A 20,912-nucleotide genomic window follows, 5' to 3' on the forward strand; every position below is an offset into this window, starting at 1 on the left:
TTGTTAGACTACAGGTATTCACATCTGCGCATGCGTCAATTCTTTGTGAAAAATTCAAATTTGGTTTGTAATGAGAAAAAACATTATAGAGAATATACAATTAGTAATTAATGTGTTTCTCAAATGACTAATTTTGAAAGTGAGATTAGCCACTACCTTGCCCTTTCCCTTATGGCACGAGATTGAAATAAATTCAGGTACACCAACATAGTGGACATATTTATAGAAATGAATTTGGTATCTGAAAACCGACTTACCATTAACACCAAACGTCTATAAGGATAACAATTTTGTTACGAGCGAGTAGTTTATTACAAATTGTAATAACCTATATATTGTATGAAATCATATCGCGGGATTTATAATGTTAGTCAGATTTGTGCGTGTGTGTGTGTGTTTTTTTTTTCAACTTGTAAGACTGTATCATCTCGTGATATATATAGATAATAACTATAAAGTGGACCTGTGCATACGCACCGGTTATTTTTAATTTGCTCAACAATCGTAACTATATATATATATTTTTATAACAAATCGTGATTCATGTTTTCGTCGCTAACTCATTTTAATTTAATAGCAAATTGTTTTAATCAAGTTTTAAAAACCCGTATTAATTTTTCAACAAATAGTTTTAATTAAGTTTTAAAAACCTGTTTTTTAATTAGTGTTTTAATTTAAACGTATGATTTCCGTTTTTAATAGGAAAAGGGTTTCCGTTTTAATTAGAAGTGTTAGATTTATCTTTTTTCAATATTGGAGAAATTTATATTATAATAAAAGAAGGATTCCCGTTTTTAATTAAAAGTGTTAAAATTTCTCTTTTCAATAGGAAATGAATTCCCAATATCCAGAATTTTTTTAATATTAATATATAGATAAAAAAAATTTAAAGTTTATATATATATCTAGTACTCGATTCGGTTCGGTTTATATTGGTTGACCGAACCCCAAAACCAAAACTAACTAATCGGTTTTGCCATTTGAGAACCGAAAACCGAACAAAAAAAAGTTAAAAGCCGTTAATTTGACCCGGTTCGATTCGGTTTTTCGGTTTCCCAGTTTATTATTTGAATAGGCCAGTGACGATGAGATTCAAAATGGTGAATACAAAAGTTATTATTATTATATATATATTTTTTTCTCATTGTGATAGATAGGTTTTGGAAAATGGTACGGGGTTGGTGAAGGTTAGGATAGGAAGTTGGGAAGAGAGGATGAAGTATTGGTTTTTCAGTAAATAAAATGAGAGACGGGGTCAAGTCAAACATAAACAAGATAGCAGCCAACATTTTCGGGACCAACTATAAAATACCGAAACCTCTGCTCTCAAAACTCTTTTATTTGATCCAAACTCTCTTCTGCAAAAATAAAAATAAAAAAAAGATCACCACAAACATAATAATGGGTTCCCAAAAGATCAAAGTTACCAATCCCATCGTTGAGATGGACGGTGCGTCTCTTGAAAATGAATTAATAATTATGTCTGTCTTTTAGATCTGCTGTAGTCGTTGATATTCATCTATTTTTTTTAATTGATAATTACGGTGACTTGTTAGATTAGTTATTACTAATTCAATTTTATTAGTTTTTGACTGATTTATAATATCAACCGATCCTTCTAATGCCAAGTCAACGGGATCGGTAGATCATCCCCAAATAACTTTTGTCTGATTTTGGGATATTATTATGTCTACAATTGCAGGAGATGAAATGACTAGAGTTTTCTGGAAATCAATCAAGGATAAGGTAGTTTAATACATACATTGTTGCTCATGTATCCAATATTTTATTTCATTTTCAGTCAAATATGCTAATACATTATTTGTGTTTTGTATTCACAGCTTATCTTCCCCTTTTTGGACTTAGACATTAAGTACTTTGACCTTGGCCTTCCTAGTCGCGATGCAACCGATGATAAAGTTACTATTGAAAGTGCCGAAGCTACACTCAAGTAACCATTCCCCCCTATGGCGTTTAATATCTATAATTAATGTTATGCAGCCTCCACGTCTAGCTAACACGTGTTTGGTTATTGTAGGTATAATGTAGCAATCAAGTGTGCGACTATAACTCCTGGTATATAAACTTGACTCACGCTCTGTTCCTATAATGTACAATATTAAGTTTCTTCTTATATAGAATTATGTAACCCATTATTCTGTATCTTTTTATCTTGGGAAAGTTTTGAACACATCAGTATAGTGCGAAATGGTAAACAAAATTAAAACCTATGGTAATGTTTTACATCTCAACAAACAAACAAAAAATGTTAAATTATACATATATTAAAATAGGATTTTTTAATTTTTTACCCCTAGGCAAGTGTAAAATTTTGACTGATTCACTTTGTCATTACAGACGAAGATCGCATGAAGGAGTTTACCTTGAAAAGTATGTGGAGAAGTCCAAATGGAACAATCAGGAACATTTTGAATGGTGAGAACAATAATGTTTCTTCATTGTTGCAAGCATTAGCGTTCAGTTCAGAATGAAATATCTAAGTAAAATTGTTTCTACAGGTACCGTGTTCAGAGAACCAATTATCTGCAGAAATGTTCCCCGACTTGTCCCTGGTGAATAACATTTTGATTATGTCATCGCTTCTTTGTGATGATAGAAAGATAGTAATTTACTTGAATATGCCGGTTTATTCTTGATTAGGAAGGGGGAAAAAAACTAACATCTTCTTCCCCCAGGTTGGACCAAGCCCATATGCATTGGAAGGCATGCTTTTGGTGATCAATACCGTGCTACTGATTTGGTCGTCAAAGGAGCAGGAAAACTGAAAATGGTTTTTGGTATGAAAAACTCTTGTACTGGATGCATTTTTCACCGTTATTTATGCATATGTTTCTGAAATAAAGATCCTCAGTGGCCTTTCTGTCATTTTGATAATGTTTCAGTACCAGAAGGACAAGATGAGAAAACAGAATTAGAGGTTTATACTTTCACTGGCGCTGGAGGAGTAGCCCTGTCTATGTATAACACTGACGAGTCCATTCGTTCTTTTGCTGAGGCTTCAATGAACACCGCTTATGAGAAAAAGTGGCCACTCTACCTTAGCACAAAAAATACAATTCTTAAGAAATATGATGGAAGGTATGTGGTGGGTTTCGTCCCTTTTCTTTTTACTCGCTTATTCTGGCAAACATTCATGGAAAAGAGTTCCCCATTTATCCATAAAAACAAAGGTAGAATAGAAGCAATTAAAGAGGTCACTATCTGTTTTAAGTTCACAAATTAAATTGTAATTTGAGCTTAATGGAATGAGATTATTGTAAAATAGAAGTCACGCTTATGTTTTTCCTTTATTTTCCCCTCTGAAAGGTTCAAGGACATATTTCAAGAAGTTTATGAGGCTAACTGGAAATCTAAGTATGAGGCTGCTGGAATATGGTGAGATATCTTTCACTGGCAGTTGTTATGTTAGTTGTAAACCTGTACTGTTAACATTAGAGCATGCAATTTTTTGAGCTGCAGGAATTTGGTGAATATTTCCACAGGCACTTGTTTTGTTGGTTGTAAACATGTTTTGTTAACATTTGAGTTCCCAATTTTTTGGGCAGGTACGAACACCGATTAATTGATGACATGGTTGCCTATGCTCTTAAAAGCGAAGGGGGCTATGTTTGGGCGTGCAAGAACTACGATGGAGACGTGCAGAGTGATTTCCTTGCCCAAGGTAAGGTTTGTCACAAGTTCCATCTTCCAAGCTGTATTACTGTAAAGTGGTGCTAGCATATTAACCCCATTGCTAAGAGATCTCACACTTTCAATGCTGCCTAATTGCAATCCACTTTTTTATCTTGTCTGCAGGATTTGGCTCTCTTGGATTGATGACTTCAGTTCTGGTATGTTTTGAAACACCCGCATTTTATGTCCTCTCTTCCTTGTTTAGACATCTTGGGTTTATGTGAGTATGGATTGGGGTTTCAGGTTTGCCCAGATGGGAAAACCATTGAAGCTGAAGCAGCCCATGGCACAGTTACACGTCATTACCGTGTTCATCAAAAAGGAGGTGAAACGAGTACAAATAGCATTGCTTCAATCTTTGCATGGTCGCGAGGGCTTGCACACAGGTATATGTGTGCCTTCCCCATTTTTCTAATTCACATAGTAGGATGTTCATTACCAATGTGAGAAAGTTTATATACTAAAGTGAATATTATGTTGACAGGGCAAAGTTGGATGATAATCCTAAATTGTTGGATTTTACTCAAAAATTGGAGGCTGCTTGTGTTGGCACTGTTGAAGCTGGAAAGATGACCAAGGATCTTGCGCTTTTAATCCATGGTTCCAAGTATGTTGCCTCACTAGGGTATCCATTAGTATGTATTGTTGCTGCTCCCATGATTGTGTTTCCCTGACAACTTTATCCTTTCGTTTATATCCAGGGTCAGCAGGGACCAATATTTGAACACTGAGGAATTCATTGATGCTGTTGCGGAGGAGCTGAGAGCAAGACTTTATATCAAGGCAAAGCTGTAAACTCTTATTCAATTTAGTATGCTTTACAAAAATAATTCATGTTTTGAATGATTCACTTCATTTGAAACAAGTACAGCATACACTCGGGATTATGATATATGTTTTTTTTTTAATGAATCTGCTGTCCAAAGCCTATAGAGAAACTAATTCGACTGTACTTGTAAATGTCATACGCTTTGAACAAAGCTGCTAAGGACAGATATAGTGCACAAAAATGGACCTTTAGGTTTTGTCATTTTAAGTTTTCAAAAGGAAATACAAAGTCCAAAATTTTACGTCAGTTAGATATGTATCTTGATCATGTGCAAGTTACTGGATAGATCTAGAATGTAATTTTAGATGCTTTATGTGAATACAATTGATCAACTTTACTGATGGAAACAGTGTGTTACTCTGTTTAATGACGATGGTCATTTCCAAGCCGCATCGGATAGTGCAAGGTGGATTTGTAGAAATGGGAGGAAAGCAATAGGACTAGTATTGTTACTTCTGTGCAGGGCAGTTCACTTGGGGATCCTCATCCCAAAATAAAATGGAATAAAGAAATTAAACTCAATTGCCTGATAAAGTGAAAAGATAAAAATTGACGCATGCACATGGAGTCATTCTTGTTTGAACACAATAAATGAACCTTGGCTATGTAAAAGTGTTAACAAAAATGCATGTGAAGGTGAAGTCATTGTGGCTGAAGTGCATGAGGTGGGCTTGGCATATTAACACAGGTTTTAGAGAAAGAAATGCATAGCTTGGTGTTATATGATGTTGGGAAAGAAAATTTGCAGTTTGGTGTTAACCAAGTTTGGTTAGCTGTGGTTATTGCAACCTTTTGTTGTATCCCCGTCTTTTTGGTTCTGCTGTTTGTACCCAAATTCTACTTACCTTGGAAGACCGACGTTGATTAAATCTCTTGTTTGGTTGCAGGGCTGATTAGGATGTGGAGGATATTTTGGTTTGGTTGCAGGGCTGATTAGGATGTGGAGGATATTTTGGTCTGTGTGAGAACCGAGACAAATAAAGAAAATAGGGTTGGGAGTGTGTGGAGCTATTTTGTGTTGGTAGAAATGAGTTGTATTTTGCAAGATACCCTTTCTCGGTTGTAATTGTAGACAATTTCTCTATTCTGGATTTATTTGAATGCTATTTCAAGTAGTAAAATGCTCTTTGGGTGAACACTGAACAAGAAAAGTTACATTTGGATAATCAGAATTGTAGCTATATTAGATAATGCTAAGAAGATTCATCATTTTTCTTCTCTGATTTGTCGTATGCTGCAGCTGTTGATAAGATCATTCAGCTTAGTTGGCAAATGGCTTCTGGCCGGAGATTTTTCATTGTGATGTTTGTATTCAATTTTGTGAGTGTAAAATTTAACCCTTGTTATGCAATATTGTTATTGTACCACACAGATTACCAGCTCGAATGTGATTTTCATCTTCGTGGGATTCAGTGTCTCTGTGCAAGATTCTTGTACATTCGGTTATTGTAGTGATAACTTGCTTGGAAAGGCTGTCCACCTGGTTCTCGAGGGTTGATATACAGTGTCGCATAAGGACACCACTGTAAGAATTAGTTTATGCTTAGCACTCGGACTAACTGAAACTTTGTTATTGGTTTCATGTTGTGAAAGAAATGATCCTTGGACTGTATGAATTAGTTTATGAAAAGCAGTTTTATGCTAAGGATGGGCTTACAAGTGGTACTTGCTTTAAACTGTGTAAATATCATTAGTGAAACATATTCACAATACCTCATCGACTGCACTGCATACATACAACGAGCGATCAAAATTGTGCCATGGGAAGTTGGCGATCGGATATTAAGCAAAAGTTATCAGCTGCCTCCACATACATTCCTTTTACCGTATACATCCATGGTGGAAGACTTGTTGGCAATCGGCATGCAACACAAACATTAATTATTGACTCATAAGAAAAAGGCCTGGGCCCATAATAATGGTCCATGGGAAAAAATTAAAACAAAAAAGAAAATGAGGAATGATCTAGATCGAGATTTGATGATGGATTGATACAACAAAGCGCAAATATCATTTTTTTTTGGGTCTGGAAAAGAAAGAAAAATGCTGAAACTGAGAGCGTTCCGACCGACGAATGATAAGATAGTGAAGATAGAGCTGCATCCGACGCATCCCTGGCTCGTCACTGCAGACGCATCGGATCACGTCTCCGTTTGGAATTGGGAGCATCGGCAGGTGATTTATACATACATTTTTTGATTTATTATTAACGGACGAACAATCCAATCCAATCCAATCCAATCCAATTTAATCTCAGGTGATCTACGAACTTAAAGCCGGTGGGGTTGATGAGCGTCGTCTCGTTGGTGCCAAGTTGGAAAAACTTGCCGAGGGCGAATCAGGTTCCCCTTTCATTTATATTTAGTTATTATTATTGTCTTCTATCAACATGCATTTTTACATACACTTCTGACAGATACCAGAGGAAAACCTACTGAGGCCATTCGTGGTGGAAGGTTCGAATCTATATGCTCTTTCTTCACTTTGCCTTGTGTCCTTGCTCAAACCCAATTCCTTTTCTCTCTGTTCAAGTGTTAAGCAGGTTACCTTTTACGACGACGATGTCCGCTTTTGGCAACATTGGCGTAACCGCACTTCAGCCTCTGAGGCTACGTCTGCTGTCAATCAGCACTTGGTTTCTACTTCTCCTGCTCCATCCACTAGAGGAAGACATTTTCTTGTCATTTGCTGCGAGAATAAAGCCATTTTTCTAGATTTGGTCACTATGCGCGGTCGTGATGTACCAAAGCAGGACCTTGACAACAAGTCTCTTCTTTGGTCAGTCCTCTCTCTCTCTCTCCACATTGTGGGTATCAGTCAAAGCTTTTTAAAAGATATGAATTGTATGATGAATTGGAAAACTACTAGAAACTGAATTTAGTTGGGAAAGCATCAGTTCATTGATCCAAGATGTGTTGACTAGTAGGCTATCAACAATTCCACATTCCTAGAGGGCCATGGGTAGTCTGTCAAGATCAGATTGTGTCCTGTTAGATGTCATAGTCAACTTGTGTCCATGTTTTGTAAATATGATGTAGTTGGGCACATCTTGCATCACCTTCTTACCTAGCATCATCATATTAAGCAACTAAATTTCCGCTTCTTGACAACTCGGGATTTTAATGAGTATTGAATGGTTACTTAACATTTGGTAATAGAGCCAACCACACATGCCAGTTTGAAACCTCGGGAGGGGTATCCTAAGATGTCTTGGTATTGCATATGTGCATGTTGCTAAGTCTTTAAAACTGAGAGGTGAATGGAGCCTCCTAAGAGTAAACGGCTATTGCCGGCTCAGTTTTAATATAATGGACGTCGAGTTTGAAGGAATGGTGAAATGTTAGGATCCAGTTTAAGTACTTGGCTTTTCACTCCTTGAAAGCTTGAGCTTCTGAAGAATAATGTCTGGTTAGGTAAGAGATCCTCAGCCCGTTCTATTCCTTATTAAGTATGCAGTATGTTCTGTTTTTTTACTTGTGCCAATCGAGGTTGTTTTTATCGTAATGATAGCGAGTGCAGTGGAATTCCATGTCAAAGTGGCTCAGACCTATTTGTTATTGTGGCCATGCATATTATAGTTCCTTTAACTAAGTAGTTGAAAGGACTATCTTCAATTAGGAAGTTATTGTAGCTTTTCTCGGATAATGATAATAAGCAGTGAGGATGGCGTGCTACCAATCAAAAAAGAAGTGAGAAGTGAATGTTAAACGACTATTTCAGAAATCGAGTTGAGTCTTTCAAATCTTCATCATAACAACTGTCTGCCTGTCCGGCCTTGGTGCACCAGTAAGGTTGCTCCATTACGATCTGGGTGTTAGGTTGGACTGTTGGAGTCACACATACATATGAGTTTATGACACTCCCATGCGAGGTAAAGGCTGCATACATCTGATACTCACAGATGGCCTTGTGCATAAGAGCCACATTATGCTCACAATGTAGATCATCATCACAAAAAATTGTAGATCAATATATGTCTAACCTTGCGAAAACAAGTGTTGAAATATGAACTTTTATCTAACAGTCAAGAATTTTCCGATTTCACAACAGTATTTGATAAGGTTAGACTTTTTTGAATGAGCTGAAATTTTGTGGGCATGTTATCCATGGTAGGGAGATCATATCTACAAAATATCAGCCCCTATTCAACTTTTAAGTCCACATTTTTCTTGAATGTGTGCATAATGTGGCTGTATCCCTTCCCTATATTTATGTGTGTGTATAGTTTGAAAAATAATCTTCTTTCTGTTGGAAATTAATTGTTTACAAATAACTTCCACCTTTTATATCATATCATCAGAAATTGTTAGATTCATACTTGAGCATTCTTTATTTTGCTTTACAGTATGGAGTTCCTATCTAGATCAGCTGCCAGTGAAGGTCCTCTTGTTGCTTTTGGTGGGTCAGATGGTGTAATCAGAGTTCTTTCAATGCTAACGTGGAAGGTTTGGGGGGGCGGATGTTGGTTATAATTATAGATTTTCTGTTATTATTGTTTAGTGATGTCATTTGACTGTTATTTCTTGGTTTGGTTCTTTTAGCTTGTCCGAAGATACACTGGTGGTCATAAAGGGTCAATATCTTGCTTGATGACATTCATGACTTCTTCGGGCGAGGTATTATTTCTTTTGTACTACTGAGCAGTACTATGAAGATTTATGCTTTTAATGATAAGCTTGACTGCAAGGATATTTTCTTATCCTAATTGAAGAAAATAGCCATTGTAAGGATTCTTTTTTCTAGTTGAAGGAAAATTCCCTAGCATCATATTTACACTGGTTGCACAGTTTATACAAAAATAGTATGGGATTACCATGGGTTTTATTTATCCCCGTATTCTGTATGGATCATGCTAATACATGCATGAAATCAAGTGTACCTAGAATTAAGAATGTGCTACAAGGGAATTTTGATGTGTGGATAGAAGGTGGGTTTGGAAAACATGATAGCATTCACGGTGATGATAAATTAGTTACATAGTGTATACAACAATAGTATCAGATTGCCATGGGTTTTTTTATCCCCATATTCTGTATGGATCATGCTAATACATGCATGAAATCAAGCATACCTAGAATTAAGAATGTGGTAGAAGGGATTTTTGATGTAGTGGATTGAAGAAGGTGGGTTAGGAAAACAAGATAGCATTCATGGTAATGTGATTCTATCGGCAAGGAGTATACTTCGGAGGTTTTAGATGAATATGAGGTGACTTCTAATTTTAAGTATAATTTGAATTGAAGGGGTCTGCTGTATGAGTATCCCTACCGTTTGTCCATTTTGCAATTTGGTGGAGGAAGGCGTGGATCGTCTTCTTGTTACTTTCCCTTTAGCTTGTTTCGGAATCCGGGTTACTTTTACATCTTTCAGTATACCTAGGAATGCTGCCATTAAATATACAAATATAGTGGAACATCTTTCTAGTCCTATTGTATGATGGAAGGCGAGGAACTTAAGGGTCTTTGAGCTACAAGAAAAGAAGTTTCATAAGCTGGGCGGGGAAATTCATGGACTGTGTATTTGCTTGTCCATCTCTTAGGGACGTCAAATTCATAGATTTTATGTTTAATAGGGATAGACATGTAAGATGAGACCTTTATTGTATTTTGGGTAGCTTGACTGGGTTCGACTAGCTCCTTGCTAATATGGCCTTGGAAATTTGTATTCTCTGAACTCCTTATAAAATTAATGATATAAACTGAATTTTACCAATAAAGAATGTGGTACAAGGGCTCTCGTTTACTTACCTGCTTCTTTCTTTTTCTTGTTTCTGCTGCTATACCTCGGGTTCTTTTGTGCTATACTTGTTTTTTCTGCCCCCTTTGAACATTCCTGACATTGTCAAGAGAGGATTGCAAAATTATAAGTTTTAGTTTTGGATGATTAGATGAATCTAGAAACCTTCGTAGAAGGTTAGAAGTTTGTAACGAGTTGATTTTTGTTGATCTCCATACTGAAAGATCATTTCAGCCTTGGTTCAGTTTCTAGGTGCCATGTTTAAAACCATGGGTACTTTTATCTCATACACCAATACATAGTACTGGAGGTGGTGGACTTTTCAAGTCAGACAGGTTTTCATCTGTGGGTTGTCAGCCGTCACACTCCTCCAAGATTTTTGAGGTTATAAACCATGTCATGGACTCATGGTTTCGTGCTACTGCTTATCTGGTCTCTCGGCGCCACTGTTTGTTGTGGTACTGTTCAATGGCTATAACTTCTAACAAGCCCTTCTGTAATGTTGTGTAAATTGCATCGAGATTTTTTGTTTTGATAGTTGCGTGCTCCCACTTCTTTACATATCTACTTGGGTAAGTTACCGTGTAATTTAGATGTCTAACATGTTCACAGTGATCTGCTTGTCCAATTCTGCTGTAACAAAGGACTAGTTTGATAGGTTCATAGGTTGTTTGTTTCATCTTGACATAGTTAACCGGGTAATGAAATCGTTATTTGCAATAAAACTAATGAATGTCTTCTGAAAAACTTTAAAAGTTTTTTATAATTTAGTTTAAGAGTTTGGTGCTACTTGTACATCCAGGCGCTTTTGGTATCTGGTGCTAGTGATGGTTTACTTGTACTTTGGAGTGCTGACCATGGTCAGGATTCACGTGAACTTGTACCCAAGCTGAGTTTGAAGGTAGTGATCTTATCTCTCTTCCTACTTTCCATCCTCTACTATTTGAATTTATTATAACTGTTACTCAGCATTCCTCTTACACAAAAAAATTCAGCTGACTAGAATTTTGTTTGATTTCCTTTACTTCTGCCACATAGTATTGTAATTATTCTGAGATGGAGCATCATAGAGATGTTGACAATTAAGTGAAAGTTTGAGCATGTATTCTTTTTTATACTGTTCAACTAGAAGTTTCATACATGCCGATTTGATTAAATATTTGAAAGGTAGTTATCGTTGTCGAATCCTTATATAGATTTTTCGTGATACTTCAAGGCGCATGATGGTGGAGTTGTGGCTGTTGAGCTTTCTAGAGTGATGGGGAGTGCGCCACAGCTGATTACTATTGGTGCAGATAAGACATTAGCTATTTGGGATACCATCTCTTTTAAGGTATTACCTCGACTTCCTAGAATTCTGGATTTTATTTGGTTAATAAATTATTGTTGGGACTTGTATCAATGATGTTGTAAATGTTCTTTTCTTATCTTATCCAGGAACTTAGGCGTATTAAACCTGTGCCCAAACTTGCTTGCCATAGCGTAGCATCTTGGTGCCACCCTCGTGCCCCAAACCTTGACATTTTGACTTGTGTCAAGGATTCTCATATTTGGTATGCATGTGTTTTTCCTTGAATTGTTATTTTCTTAACTACTCAATTGTGATTAGTTTATTGAATTTGTATACGAAAATATGCATATTCATTTACTTAAATTAAGGTCATTAATTTTGCAGGGCTATTGAGCACCCGACTTATTCAGCTCTTACGAGGCCATTATGCGAGCTTTCTTCACTTGTCCCTCCGCAAGTACTTGCACCCAGCAAGAAACTTAGGGTATGTACTTTCTTTAGTTATGCATTGCTTTTGAATGTGACCGTTAAGATCGTTATCCATAATAGTACTCTGAGCTCGTACATTTCAAATAAGTATGGGTGATATTTAATAGATTAAATTTGAGTTCTAGGAGCACCAAATGCTTTGTGTTCTTGACTTACATATTATGATGTAGTTATTAAGTAGTCAGCAAGGTCGAATGTACAAAAAGTGTATGTGCAGTTTTCTGAGGATTTAGCTAAAAAAAGTAGTTCTCTGAGGAGGGGATTTGTGCATAAAGCCATCAAGAATTTCCTTGAAGAATGGCCTGAGCCTTACTACTATAATAATGAGAGATACCAATGACTCTGACGGGATACATCTGAAACCTCTCCATGTATCATTAACTGGAGATACTGCCTTGATGAACAAATGTCTTTATGATAGAGGTTATGTCTTACAACCCAATCAACTAGATACTAAAGAAATGAAAAACCCCCCAATCCCGGTGTAGTGGGTACCAAACCCAGGACCTCCCGGTACAACCACCAGGTTCCTGGTCAGCCGACCTGCTGGATACTGTGGAAATGAGCCTACAGTAGTAAGCATATATCTAAGCACACTTCAGGATTAAACATTAGCATTTTACAGCAGACTCTGTCTAGGTGATGACGTCCTTAGTTTTTTCAAGCATTTGATCAAACGATCTCTATTCTCTCTTTTTTTGTAGGTTTACTGTATGGCTGCACATCCTTTACAGCCACATCTTGTTGTTACTGGTACCAATATTGGGGTTATTCTCAGTGAATTTGATGCAAGATCACTTCCAGCTGTTTCTCCTCTACCAACACCTCCAGGAAGCAGAGAGCATTCTGCTGTGTATGTTGTTGAAAGGGAACTGAAGCTATTAAACTTTCAGTTGTCTAATACAGTGAATCCTTCTCTTGGAAACTCAGCTTCCTTATCTGAAACAGGAAGGCCCAGGGCAGAAACGTTTGAACATTTACAAGTTAAGCAGATAAAGAAGCACATTAGTACACCTGTCCCACATGATTCGTACTCGGTGCTTTCTCTAAGCAGCTCAGGGAAGTAAGTTGCTACTTTTAAACTTTACACGCCATTGCATCATTTTTTTCTTTTTAGGCATATATATCATTTGTTGGCCTTTTTCCTTCCCTTTTATGCACGAATAAAGTCCTACATAAGCCATCGAACGCGACTCAATTTTCCATTTAAATGTTTAGCGCTGCAAGCAGAATTATTTCTGAATGTAGTCTCTAAGAATTAGGGCACAACAGTTTATTGAAATTATCAGAATGGAACCTTTCAAGTTTCAAGGTTGGGATTATGTTAATGGATAATGAGGACCTAAAGTTTTTTTCACTAAAGCTTTCATAATTTTTCTCAGACTTGCAGTCTGTAATAAACTTTTGTGAAGTGCAGCTTGTGTAACCTTTTTTGAGTATATTTCTTTATTATAGGTCCATCAAATTGTAAATGGTTGAGATTCCTTTTTTGTTGTATTTCAGAATATCTTACGAAATGATATAACACTTTGCTGCATGCAAGTGTATACACGTTTGCATCTTGTTTTTTTTTCGGAGTCGTTCCGTTATCTGAAGTTCTATGTTGTCTTTTCCGATCTAATTGCAATGCTTTTGTACCTTAAATTCTTCTAGTAGATATTGTATCTGGACTTTCTAATTATCTGCCCCCTCATTATGGTGATTTGAATGCAGGTATCTTGCAATTGTGTGGCCTGATATTCCATACTTTGCTGTCTACAAGGTCGCTGATTGGTCAGTTGTTGATTCGGGAACAGGGAGGCTTTTGGCTTGGGATACATGTCGTGACAGATTTGCCTTATTGGAGTCTGCATTACCTTCTAGAATGCTAATAATACCAAAGGGGGGTTCATCAAGAAAAGCAAAAGAAGCTGCAGCAGCAGCACAAGCAGCAGCTGCTGCTGCTGCTAGTGCCGCTTCTGCAGCCACTGTTCAAGTTCGGATTCTATTAGAGGATGGAACATCAAATATTTTGACTAGATCAATTGAAGGCCGCAGTGAACCGGTATGAGTTAATTTGACCAGACTTCTATGGTGTCCTTTTTCCTAGGTCTTTAAATAGCATTTATATTAGATCATAAAAGTGTAGTTGACGTAAGATACATGTACAAGGAAAAAGAAAGTAACTTACAGAAAAACTCACGAGAGGGTTATTGGCTTCTTGCCATGGAAGGAGCACTCTTCCATTGTGTGAACAGTGTAAGGGGTATAGGGATATCTCTTTTGTGTTTTCTCGAGAGTTCGTCATGTGAGGGATAAGTAGTAAATGCTACTCATCCTACATTGTACTCTCTTGTTCTTTAATATGTGTGATTGATTGTTTATTTCTCCAAGAAAGAAATACAAAAATGAAGAAAAGCAGAATCATCATCCCCTAGAGTTGAAGTCTGACAAGGGATAAGGTATAAAAGTTCTTGAAAGTATTAGGTTGAGGACGAATTACTCGCTTGAAAACAAAAGGAATAAGAGTAAATTGAAAATTTAAATAAGAAAAATCACTAGAGATTTGTAAATTGAAAAATTTAAATAAGAAAAAAAGTCACTAGAGATTTGTAAATCATGAGAATTAATTTTCTTGATCCCTTCTTTTCTTTTGTTTTTTTCCTCCTCTTTTGGGCCACACCATGCACCCTTCATCCGGACTACGGCACTACCTCCATTACCAATGAGTATTTCTATGGCTACGTGTCTTTAATCTTGAAGTTTGTTTCTAGATGTTTCTTCAACCTCGTGTATACTCTGGACTACCCAGTTTTTTTTTTTGAAAGGGGACTACCCAGTTTCAGTGATATCTTCCACCTATACAGTGAATAGTACTAATTACGATCTGCTCGAAAGTATGTTAGAAGCTATATTTCCATCATATGATTACTTCAGAGAATTCAGGAAATGATATTTCCCAGAGCTTATTGTTTGCAGGTTATTGGTCTACATGGGGGCGCATTGCTTGGGGTTGCATATCGAACATCTCGAAGGATTAGTCCTGTGGCTGCAACAGCTATTTCAACAATCCAGTCAATGCCATTATCAGGGTTTGGAAATAGTGGCATTTCGTCCTTCACTATGTCTGATGATGCATTTTCTTCTAACAAGTCTTCAGTTGCTGAAGCTGCACCTCAAAACTTTCAGCTTTATAGGTGCAAAACTTCTTGTCATTGTTTATTTTTTCTTGTCATTTATTTATAATCTATTATGAAATGTAATTGACCAAATGTTCTGAACATTCAATTGTTATAGTTCTTGATGTTAATACATCTTCATTGTCTAGTTTATATGAGGATTATGAGCTATTCATCTCAAATAATTTATATCTTGGATATATATATATATATATATATATTTATATTTATTCTTTGCTTTGTGTTTAATCAGCACATTTGTGCAATAAAACTTTCAATTTTGCAGTTGGGAGACTTTTCAACCTGTAAGTGGGCTTCTTTCCCAACCAGAATGGACTGCCTGGGACCAGACTGTGGAGTATTGTGCTTTTGCTTACCCACAATACATTGTCATCTCTTCCTTGCGTCCACAATATAGATACTTAGGGGATGTGGCTATCCCCTGTGCTACTGGTGCTGTTTGGCATCGAAGACAGTTGTTTGTGGCTACACCAACTACCATTGAGTAAGATATGTTTACTCCTGTGAATAGTTTCAATTCAGAGCTAATCAAATGTCTTTTTATATTTTTATGAGGTAACATTTAAATTGGAATGATGGTATGTTACTTCAACAATGTGTGGCACTTCCCTTTCTGCATGGTCAATACATTTCATACTGAGTACATTTTTTGGTCGAAAATCATATGCTCATTAATGACAATTGGGCTTAGTTTTCTCAGAAATACATTTTTGATTGTGACTACTCCTTGGTCCTAAGTAACATTTTTTTAGGTGCGTCTTCGTTGATGCTGGAGTGGCACCGATTGATATAGAAACCAAAAAGAGAAAAGAAGAAATGAGATTGAAAGAGACTCAAGCTAGAGCTGTTGCTGAGCATGGCGAATTAGCACTAATTGCTGTTGATGGTCCACGAACTGTTGCACAAGAAAGAATTTCATTGAGACCTCCAATGCTGCAGGTTTCACTAAAACTTTCTACTATTTTCTTGAACTATTGAATATTGTGTATTATTTTTTTCATGATTAATTATTTATCGATAATTTTTTCTCTTTGGTTGGTTCTCACTTCTCGAGTGCTTTTATGATGTAGACTCATTTTATAATCTTATTTCAACTTCACTAAATTTAAATGAAAGTGAAACCAAATCCATTGGTTTGCGCTGGATTTACAAAAATTGTCATTTAAATTTTATGGAAATCTTAGTGGACAGTATATTTGTTTTCAATCTTATAATTGGTGAAATTTTAGATTATTGAAACAATATCATGTCTCAGGTTGTTCGAATAGCTTCTTTCCAACACGCTCCATCAATACCACCATTTATAACATCCCCCAAACAATCTAAGATTGACGGGGAGGACTCCATTTTACCTAAAGAGTTCGAGGAGAGAAAGGTTAGTGAGATTGCAGTTGGTGGTGGTGGCGTGTCTGTGGCTGTGACTCGATTTCCTGCTGAGCAAAAGCGACCAATAGGACCTCTTGTGGTGGTAGGTGTCAGGGATGGAGTACTCTGGCTAATTGACAGGTAATATTTTGTGTCATATTTTTACATTTTCAGGACATACAATACGGTTCTTTGGTTACTTATGCCTTTTTCTTCTGTGCTCTTGCCTACTGTATTTCCAACTGGGAAATCAGTATACATGGCACAGTATTGAATTGTTTTTGTCAATGTAACCTTGACAAGCCAGACGTGATGTCTTGCTGAATGGATTTTGCGTGCGTATGTGAGAGAGAGCACATAGAAAACAAAAACAGGTCAAAATTGTTTTTTTTTTCTTTTTCTTTGGATAGTTAGAACTTTATTCTCTTATCCCTTGAATCCCCATTTCCCTGGTGAAGTTGGGAATCGAACCCAAGACCTTGGACCCAACCTCCCAGGGCTTGACCAGTATTGTAAGTTTTTGATCCATTAGCTAGTATATACAATAGTGGTGGACTGGTGGTATTTAGGTTCTTGCATTTTTTATTTTTCTGCTTTTGTTTTTTGGCTACTGTAATTTCATTTCTTTTGTTTTAGTCTTTTTTCGGCTGTTTCTCTCGGGTGTACTAGAGTCTTCTGGGGTTGGTTCTCTACTAATAGCGTTTGCTGTTAGTCTTGGTGTTGATGAAATGTTTCAAGTTATATCATTTAATATCTCTTAATTATCGGAAGAAACAAAGTAAGGTACTTAAGCAAGCAAAATATTAGTCTACATATTTGTATAATTTATGAGATAGTATATTCTTGTGTCGCGTTTAACTTTTACTGCTTTAAAAGTCTGTGATGTTTGAATGTGTCACCTCAGATACATGTGTGCTCATGCCCTGTCTCTTAGTCATCCTGGTATCCGTTGCCGATGTCTTGCAGCCTATGGAGATGCTGTTAGCGCCGTGAAATGGTATACGACTCACTTCAATATGTTGGTAGGATATCCTGTGCACCCCTTGCTGATATACACCTTTTGCAGGGCAAGTAGGCTTGGTAGAGAGCACCATGATGATTTGGCCCAGTTCATGCTTGGTATGGGATATGCACTTGAAGCACTTCACTTACCTGGAATATCTAAGAGGTCTGGAACAATGAACTCATGCATATTTAACAGTGAGATCTTTGTGTGGTTAGCTTTTGTCCAGTGCTTGAACCTGCTAAAAGCATTTTATCAAATTAGTGCAGAATATTATTGATTAAGTTTTTCTTGTTGCAACTCCAATTACCCATTCATGATAATTCTCAGGTTGGAGTTTCATCTAGCCATGCAAAGCAATGATTTGAAGCGAGCTCTTCAATGTCTTCTGACAATGAGCAATAGCAGGGATATTGGACAAGAGAATGTAGGTTTAGGTGTACCTGAAATTCTCAGTTTAACAGCTAGACCAGAAAATCTTGTCGATGCTGTCCAAGGAATAGTGAAATTTGCGAAGGACTTTTTGGATCTTATTGATGCTGCAGATGCTACTGCTCAAGCTGATATTGCTCGTGAAGCTCTCAAGAGGTTGGCTGCTGCAGGTTCTGTCAAAGGAGCTTTACAAGATCAGGAGTTAAGAGGGTTAGCACTACGCCTCGCAAATCATGGAGAGCTGACACGACTTAATGTATGTAGCCTTTGGTTTGAAAATTTACAATTGCTTTTCTTATCAGAACTTGCGACCTATGCTTCTGACAAATGCAACTGTTTTTGTCTTTAATATCTTTGGCACCTGTAGAGTCAGCATTTGATTCATGAATTTGTACTCTGCTTTTTGTGGATGTCTCATTATCTTCTTACCATATATATTATCCACATTAAGGTCAGGTAATGGGGGTATAAAACTGGGGCTTATATGCACCGTGGGGTCATTATAATTATCTGATTGGTACCTGTAAAATGTAAAGCTGATCTTGATCATTTGCACGTGTTTCAGAGGGAAGGTCACATGGATTGTGGAATAGTATATTTTTTAATTGTTATTTTGCAACAATACTTGTATTTTTCCAGGCACTGGTGAATAACCTGATAACAGCTGGCCAAGGCCGGGAAGCGGCATTTTCAGCTTCTGTTTTGGGGGACAATGCTCTGATGGAGAAAGCATGGCAGGAAACAGGGATGTTGGCGGAGGCTGTTCTCCATGCACATGTATAGCTTGAGTTTTTTATTGACAAATTCATTTTTCCCTTGATATATTTAAGTTATTTGACTGGGATTTTTGAATGTCTCAGGCTCATGGGAGACCAACCTTAAAGAACTTGGTTCAAGCATGGAATAAAATCCTGCAGAAAGAGCTTGAGCACACCCCTTCAGCAAAAACAGATGCTGCGTCTGCTTTTCTGGCTTCTCTGGAGGAACCGAAGCTTACTAGTTTAGCAGAAGCTGGGAAAAAACCACCAATTGAGATTCTTCCTCCAGGGATGGTGTCTTTATCAGCTCCAATAAGTATTCAGAAGAAGAAGACACCTGTTACGCAGGGCACTCTGCAGCAACCAAGCAAGCCACTGCAATTAGAGGCACCTCCGACTGTTCCACAAGAGAGTGCTCCAATTTCATCGCCAGTTAGCAATCCTACATTATTACCAGCCAGTACTGATCCATCCCCCTCAGGCGGGAATGATCCTGTGGCACTACCAGAAAGTGCAGAACCACCAGTAAGTAGTCCGATGCAAGGCCCCGAGCCCACCCCTCAAGTGGCTGACGATCAGTGGGCTAGTGTTCAGACTTTGACAATAAGTGACCCTACTATCTGATGAATCCAGGCACTCTTCAGATTAGCCTATGATAAAATTGTGAGCATGCAGAAATCTAATTGGTTCAAACTATAAGCTTTCAGCGGCCCTTCTACAACCACCCCCACCCCCACCAAATATATTTGTATAGTATCTCACCATTTCCCATTGGCCCTATCTGTTTGTTATGTATGTATCTCACTCATGGCTGGACCCAAAACAGATTTTGTTGTGTATGAGTTTGTGTGTGGTGTGTGTTGATTCTTTTTTCCACACACACAGTTACCATGAATATGCTTTGCGTTAGAATTCCGAACCGCCTATCCTAGTAAATAACATAATTTTTGGTTTTTATGAGAACCCTGCGAATTTGTTCGTGAGTATGTTAAAAAAAGTCAATGGAAAGAAAAAGTTATACCATTGGTTTGCATATATACTAACATACCTATGAAAACGAAAATCTCCACAACGAATTTTCGAGGAGAAAAAAAATTGAGAGTCACTTCTTTAATTTATTTTAAAAATTAATGTACTTATAATCATGATAACAAAATTCTGCTCAGAAAAAAAAAAAAAAAAATCAACTAAAATTATAAAAGCTTCAATTCAACGTTCCGAACGTCTTTGTAGTTAGTTTATTTTCTTTTGTGCCTTGGAACCTATTTATAATGGACACCAGCGGGTCTTTGTAGTTAGTTTATTTTCTTTTGTGCCTTGGAACCTATTTATAATGGACACCAGCGGTTAAAACCTATTTACCTGTAACAATAACAAGATTCAGAACGAAAAAGGGGTTTCGATACAAGACTGAAATACCATAAGCCACTGCAACCAAAACATTTGCTCTCAGATTCTCCTATTAAGTGTTTTTTCTCTCTCAATATACAGGGAAAGTATAACACTCAGAAAACTAAGGACAATAGTTAGTGCACGCGTGCACAATAAAAAAATAATCAAATATTACTAACACCCTCAACCCAAATTCATACAAAGCAATGAAAAATAGCGACAAGCTGTTCCATTTAAAAGCACAGAATCTAGCTCGGTTGCATACACCAGTCCTTGATATCTGAACCCCTAATCATAACCAACGGCTGTACATAATACTATCCGGGAGCTGGCAAAGTACTGTTCCCAAAAAAGATATCACTAGCAGAAATGAAAATTTACCAGCAAATACCACCACCAAGCATTTCTTAGAAGGACCATTACCATTACCATTGGCGTATACACCATTTGACAACCTATTAGCGAGCTTGCTTGCATTTCCATTTTGTTGGAATTTCACTGTTGACATTCAATTGGCCATATCTGTTTGTTATGTACGTATCTCACTCATGGCTGGACCCAGAATAGATTTTGTTGTGTATGAGTTTGTGTGTTATACACCAGTTTTTTTTTTGGTAACATAATATACATTATTTTTATTTTTATTTTTTTTTAAGCGAAAATTTTATCGATAATAATAATGAGTTTTACAAATAATAAGGACAAATGTGCAACAAGTTGTGCTTTAACTCTTTTCTGAATGGCA

The 20,912-nt window shown here is 37.0% G+C and overlaps 2 protein-coding genes across 4 annotated transcripts; both read left to right on the top strand.

Annotated features, from left to right (window-relative positions):
* The first annotated feature begins 996 nt into the window (after positions 1–996).
* Positions 997–5,731, top strand: LOC147474203 (isocitrate dehydrogenase [NADP]). 3 transcript variants are annotated; one of them, XM_086586544.1, is made up of 15 exons: positions 997–1,450; positions 1,703–1,746; positions 1,842–1,951; positions 2,039–2,076; positions 2,359–2,436; positions 2,520–2,573; positions 2,697–2,798; positions 2,904–3,099; positions 3,328–3,396; positions 3,567–3,682; positions 3,817–3,851; positions 3,937–4,079; positions 4,178–4,300; positions 4,395–4,484; positions 5,410–5,731. In XM_086586544.1, exons 1-15 carry the CDS (start codon positions 1,243–1,245, stop codon positions 5,417–5,419), a joined length of 1,416 nt encoding a protein of 471 aa, XP_086442670.1. In that variant the 5' UTR covers positions 997–1,242; the 3' UTR covers positions 5,420–5,731. The 3 variants fall into 3 exon arrangements, with proteins under 3 accessions (XP_086442670.1, XP_086442671.1, XP_086442669.1); XM_086586545.1 differs by having other exon boundaries at positions 4,395–4,476; XM_086586543.1 differs by lacking the exon at positions 5,410–5,731 and having other exon boundaries at positions 1,095–1,450; positions 4,395–4,488.
* Positions 5,732–6,190: 459 nt separating this feature from the next.
* Positions 6,191–19,690, top strand: LOC147474204 (Transducin/WD40 repeat-like superfamily protein). Its single transcript, XM_086586541.1, has 21 exons — positions 6,191–6,697; positions 6,780–6,864; positions 6,939–6,978; positions 7,055–7,300; positions 8,868–8,967; positions 9,064–9,138; positions 11,061–11,159; positions 11,475–11,591; positions 11,696–11,811; positions 11,934–12,033; positions 12,743–13,101; positions 13,752–14,082; positions 14,997–15,214; positions 15,483–15,701; positions 15,970–16,156; positions 16,473–16,723; positions 17,487–17,579; positions 17,649–17,750; positions 17,916–18,273; positions 18,657–18,794; positions 18,878–19,690. The coding sequence occupies exons 1-21, from the start codon at positions 6,566–6,568 to the stop codon at positions 19,397–19,399; spliced, it is 3,888 nt and encodes a 1,295-aa protein (XP_086442667.1). The 5' UTR covers positions 6,191–6,565; the 3' UTR covers positions 19,400–19,690.
* Positions 19,691–20,912: the final 1,222 nt, after the last annotated feature.

Source organism: Coptis chinensis, unplaced genomic scaffold, assembly GCF_015680905.1.
Source record: "Coptis chinensis isolate HL-2020 unplaced genomic scaffold, ASM1568090v1 utg1247_pilon_pilon, whole genome shotgun sequence".
Taxonomy (NCBI): Eukaryota; Viridiplantae; Streptophyta; class Magnoliopsida; order Ranunculales; family Ranunculaceae; genus Coptis; species Coptis chinensis.